Here is a 5,014-nt window from a genome sequence, read left to right as displayed (position 1 = left end):
TGGAATCTCCACATGTGGTTCTTGAATGGTATGTGGAGGTTCTAAGTGGCTTACCCGAGCAGATAGTGCACACAATCACTTTGGCGCGAGCACCATCCGCACGACACGCTTATGCACTGAAGTAGAATCTGTTCGTGAAGTGGTGCTCTTCTCATCAAGAGGACCCCCGGAAATGCCCGATCAGCCCCACCAGGGTTTCCACCCCCCTTTTAAGCATCAGGTGGTGAATCTGCAAGCGCTGCCCCGAAGAAGGCTGACCCAGCCTTAGCTTTGTTGTGTCCCGCCTGTGCTTTGCGCCTGTATATGGACCGAACACAAAGCTTTAAAACCTCAAAACAGCTCATTGTCAGTTACGGAGGACAGCAGATGTCACACTGCATAGTGGACAACACTGTCCTGGCAAATCAACTACAGGGCATGCCTTCTCAGGTTAAGGGTGCACACGACTAGCAGTATCATGTCCTCCTGGGCATTGACTTGCAAGCACCTTATTAACAGACATCTGTAGAGCTGCAGGCTGGACGACACCTAGAGGCCTACGCAGGGCACTGGAAGGGGAAGGGGCAGCACCCTTGGTACTTTGGTAGGGATTCCCAATTAATTTGTTACTGATGTGAGGTCGGAGAGATCGACTGAAAGGGAATGTCTCAGTTACGGATGTAAATCTCATTCCCTGAAGGAACGGAACAAAGACGTCACATCTCGTCACAACAAGGGTTACATCTGTAACTGAGACATTACCTGAGAACGGAAACAAGATGCTGCATCATAAAATTACACTTTTGGAATACACTAGCAGCGTGCGCTCACGTGACATCTTTTTACAACTATACAAAGCTCTTATAAAGGCATGGAGTGATGACATCACAAGTGACGTGGAATCAGATGGTATACAAGGGAAGCACAAACAAAGCATACTAGCTTCCAAACATGAAGCAAGCACTACACCAGAGGTACTCAACTTCAAGGGCCTAGAGGGCCACATTTTGATCACATAAGATACAAAGGGCCACTGGCTTATATTAATTTTTATTTAACCTTTTTTTATTCGTTTGAACCAGGTTTTCTAGATAAAGCACATTGTTGCATGGGAAAGGAGTATGAGAAAACTATAACTACACATTACTTCATAGCTTAATAAGCACAAAACATTACTGATGTTTACTTATTATTTTTAAAATAATGCACAAACTGCACAATACTTTTCTTTTCATGGAAACAGTGAAAACAATGAACTCCAAATGATATTTCCACACATCTTAAAAACTAAGTTGAAAAGTACATGAAGTGGTATTTTTTTGCAGTCCCAGTATGGTTGCATTGTGGATTTTTACTAGTGAGAGATTTGAGTCTGCATATTTTTCACAAGTACTTTAAGTTCTGGTTGTTGTTCACTTGTAGCTGCTCTGAGATAGTCTGTGAGATGTCTATCAGTTAGACGGGAGCGGAGCTTTGATTTTATAATTCCCATGGCAGAGAAGGAGCTCTCACAAACATATGTAGATCCAAAGCAGGTCAGGATTTTCTGAGCACACTGAAATAGTGCGGGATATTTGTCCTTAGGAACGAAGGATATCCAGAATGTGTCTGCGCTTTCTTCCTTGTGCCTTTCTATGAGAATGGTATTGTGCTGCAAGTCGATAAGCTGCTCCTCAAACACAGCCCTTTCGACTCCAAGCTGGAGATCTCTGACTGACAGTGAAGTAGAAAGTACGTCACAAGCAAACGGATTTTCCGTAAATGCCAGCACAGGTTTCATGGCCTTGATGTCTGCGAATCGTCGAGAAAACTGCTCTTTTAGTTCAGTGATGTATGGGCAGTAGGCAATGGGTGACGATCGTGCAACGGACTGCAGAACAGGGAAGTGTGTCAGGTCCTTTTCCTTAAGTTGTTGAACAAATAGGTCCAGTTTTGTTTCAAATGCGGACACATCATTGAACATCATCAGCAGAATTTTTTGCCTCCCCTGAAGTTTGAGATTAAGTGAATTTAAATGACAGGTTATGTCTGTTAAAAATGCAGCGTTTTCAATGAATGTGTCATTTAAGAGAGACAGTAAATTATGTTGACCCTTCTCTTCCAAAAACATGCGCACAGCAGGAAGCAGTTGCATAAAACGGCATAACACCTTTCCGCGACTAAGCCATCGGACCTCTGCATGCATTGCCAAGTCACCATATGCACTCTCACACTCTTCTACGAGTGATCGGAATTGTCTATGTTTCAGCGCGTGTGCAAGAATAAAGTTCACTATACGTACCACACTGTCCATTGTTTCTTTGAGTGCTCCGCCTCTTAGTTTGCTGCATAATTGCTCCTGATGCAGAATGCAATGATATGAAAAGAATGCCGACATTTCAGGATCTTTTCTGAGCAGAGCAATTAAACCTTTCTCCTTTCCGACCATTGAAGGAGCTCCATCGGTGGTCACAGAAACAAGGTTTTTAAGATTGATGCTGTTGCCTGGACCATGGAAAAAGTTTTTTAACGCAGAGTAAATGTCCTCTCCTCGCGTCTGGCCTTTTAATGGTAACAAAGTCAGCATTTCTTCGGCAAACTTTTCCCCTTTGAGAAAACGTACCCAGACCATAAGCTGTGCAATGTCTGTGCCATCGGTGCATTCATCCAATGCCAGACTAAAATACTCCGCACGTTCAATGTCTTTTAAAAGCTGCGAGAAGAGATCATCTGTAATGACTTCTACTCGCCTGGTAATTGTTGAGTCGGACAACTGTAGTTTAGAAATTTGTCTAATAATGTCATCCTTGTTCTTGAAATCTGAAAATAGTGTTTCCGCGCAGTCCATAAATGTATTTTTCAGAAATTCTCCTTCTGTAGCTGGCTTTTTTGCTTTTGCAATATTCCAGGCGATTTTGAACGATGCCTCCGTAACACTGTCACTGCATTTAACATGACGGTGAAACAGCGATTGTTGTGACTGAAAGCCGTCTCGCAAAGTCTGTATTTTATGTTTTCTGAGATTACTGTCAGGAGGATACACATCCTTGAAGTCCGGGTGAAGTTGTTCGTGGTGTCGTTGCAGATTAGCCCGCTTTAATACAGCAATCGTCTTTTGACAGATGAGACACACTGGTTTGCCCTTTACCTCAAGGAAAGCAAATTCAGATTCCCACGCAGGGTTAAAAGTCCTGTTTTCATCGTCCACTTTTCGTTTTTTGGTCGCCATCAAAATAATAACGTAAGAGTTGAAAAAGTTCTGTGGGTTTTGCTAATGAAGTAAACTGATTTGGCGCTTACAGACTAGTCTCGCGATATGTTGCATAAAAATTGTACACATGTAATTTATTTTTTTAAATTATTTAAGTTATATAATAAATATAATGATTTGTTCTGTTGTGATCACATAATTTTAATAATAAAATGTAAAAGTTTTTTTGGTGTTCGTGACTTAAAAAGTGTGCTCCACTTCGCTGCGCAGACCGCTCGGCGTATGACGTAAAAGTCCCGTGAGAGCAATTCAAGTCCGCGAGGCTGCGGGCCACATCTTAAAGGGACACGGGCCGTATTCGGCCGGCGGGCCGCCTGTTGAGAACCTTGGCACTACACGTACATGGAGTCATGGCAAAGAGATGCAGCATCCCGTTACATTTCTCAGGGAACCACAGTTGCAAATGTAACCAAGACATTCCCTTTTGGGGGAACTCCACGCTGTGTCATGAAATGACAATGCCCACTATGCCATAATATAATGTATCTGTGTTGTTGTGAACCATGCACCAGATGGGAGTTCTAAACTGTAAGACCTCATAAATGTGTGGTGGTAAGATACCCCGACAGGACAGCCTGAGAGAAGCCATACTCCTGGTTGAATGTGCCCTAACTAACAGAGGTGAAGGCATATCGCACATACCGAGAACGTTTCTCTCCCACCGGGTGGAGTCTCCATTCCCCAGGTCTCAACCTCTGTCTCGACAGGATTTCTGCTCCCACATTCTGGATTCCAGGGATATAGATCGCTTTGAGAGCTGAAATTTCTCCTGGGCCCAGAGAAGGACATGATGTGCAAGTTTGCACATAGGGTACGACCTCAGGCCCCCCTGATAATTTATATATGAGATCATTGTCATATTGTCTGTTCTCACCCTTGTTCAGGATCTGGTGTTACCCTGATTATCCGAAATGTGTTGCCCCTGGGGGAAAACCCTTAGCTTTTAACTCTTTCACCGCCATTGACGAGATATCTCGTCAATTAAGAGAAAACGCTTCCCCGCCAATGACGAGATTTTCTGTCTTTCCGCAATACCGCTATTATCCACCAGGTGGTGTCCTTCCACAACTTTTTAAACCCGGAAGTATTGCCCTATGGCAAGCGGCTGCATGTCCGTGTCTGTTTTAAAGATCGCTCTGAATGGGATCTCTATTCAATTTTTCAATTCAATTCAATTTTATTTATATAGCGCTTTTCACAATTTGTGATTGTTTCAAAGCAGCTTTACAGTAATAGAAGCAGTGGAAAGTTTAAAAAAACGACAGATAGCACAACATAATACACGATAGCAGCTAAATTTGCTGCGGCTATGAATCAACATTATAAGCGTGCGTATTGCTAATGTAACGTAAAGAAGAGGGTGCTAAGTAAAGCCCAAGAAGGCTGCCTCCCCGGGTTGAAAAACCCCTATGAGAAAAAAAACCCCAGACTCAGCAGGGGAAGTAAAAAAAAGTCTTAGGAGGAAAAAACCCTTGGGAGATATATTTATATATACATTGAAACGATTAAGGAGATTAGGCGGAGGTAAAGCGGGTTCTGCTGGTGGTCGTTGGTCATGCATCAGCTGGGCATCACGTTGACGGTCTGCCGGTGAGTCAGAGGTGTGCCAACTTTCACATTTACCGGAACTGGGTCTGTTTGTCTCAAGTGTCCTCGGAGACGAGGACGAGACATGAAGAAAGAAAAACAAAACCCAATTAGCGTAGGGGCCATTCATATGTACAGTATACACATGTACATATACACAAACATACATATATATATATATATATACTTATACATACA

General features: G+C 43.0%; 1 protein-coding gene across 1 annotated transcript; it reads right to left on the bottom strand.

Annotated features, from left to right (window-relative positions):
* Nucleotides 1-430: 430 nt before the first annotated feature.
* On the bottom strand, nucleotides 431-3,187 carry LOC141282092 (general transcription factor II-I repeat domain-containing protein 2-like). The gene is made up of 2 exons (XM_073814565.1): nucleotides 1,373-3,187; nucleotides 431-673 (listed from the first exon to the last, which is right to left on the bottom strand). The coding sequence occupies exons 1-2, from the start codon at nucleotides 3,185-3,187 to the stop codon at nucleotides 431-433; spliced, it is 2,058 nt and encodes a 685-aa protein (XP_073670666.1).
* Between the last annotated feature and the right edge of the window lie 1,827 nt (nucleotides 3,188-5,014).

Source organism: Paramisgurnus dabryanus, chromosome 4 (genome assembly GCF_030506205.2).
Source record: "Paramisgurnus dabryanus chromosome 4, PD_genome_1.1, whole genome shotgun sequence".
NCBI lineage: Eukaryota > Metazoa > Chordata > Actinopteri > Cypriniformes > Cobitidae > Paramisgurnus > Paramisgurnus dabryanus.
Note: the sequence above shows the minus strand (reverse complement) of the source record. Positions and strands in the feature narration are given on the sequence as shown.

Bases quoted from the DNA above. Each gene is read 5' to 3' on its own strand.
- LOC141282092 (XM_073814565.1), bottom strand. From the start codon at position 3,187: ATGGCGACCAAAAAACGAAAAGTGGACGATGAAAACAGGACTTTTAAC. The intron at 674-1,372 runs GTACTTGTGAAA...CCGTTCCTTCAG, and splicing joins AACAACAACCAGAACTTAAA to GGAATGAGATTTACATCCGT.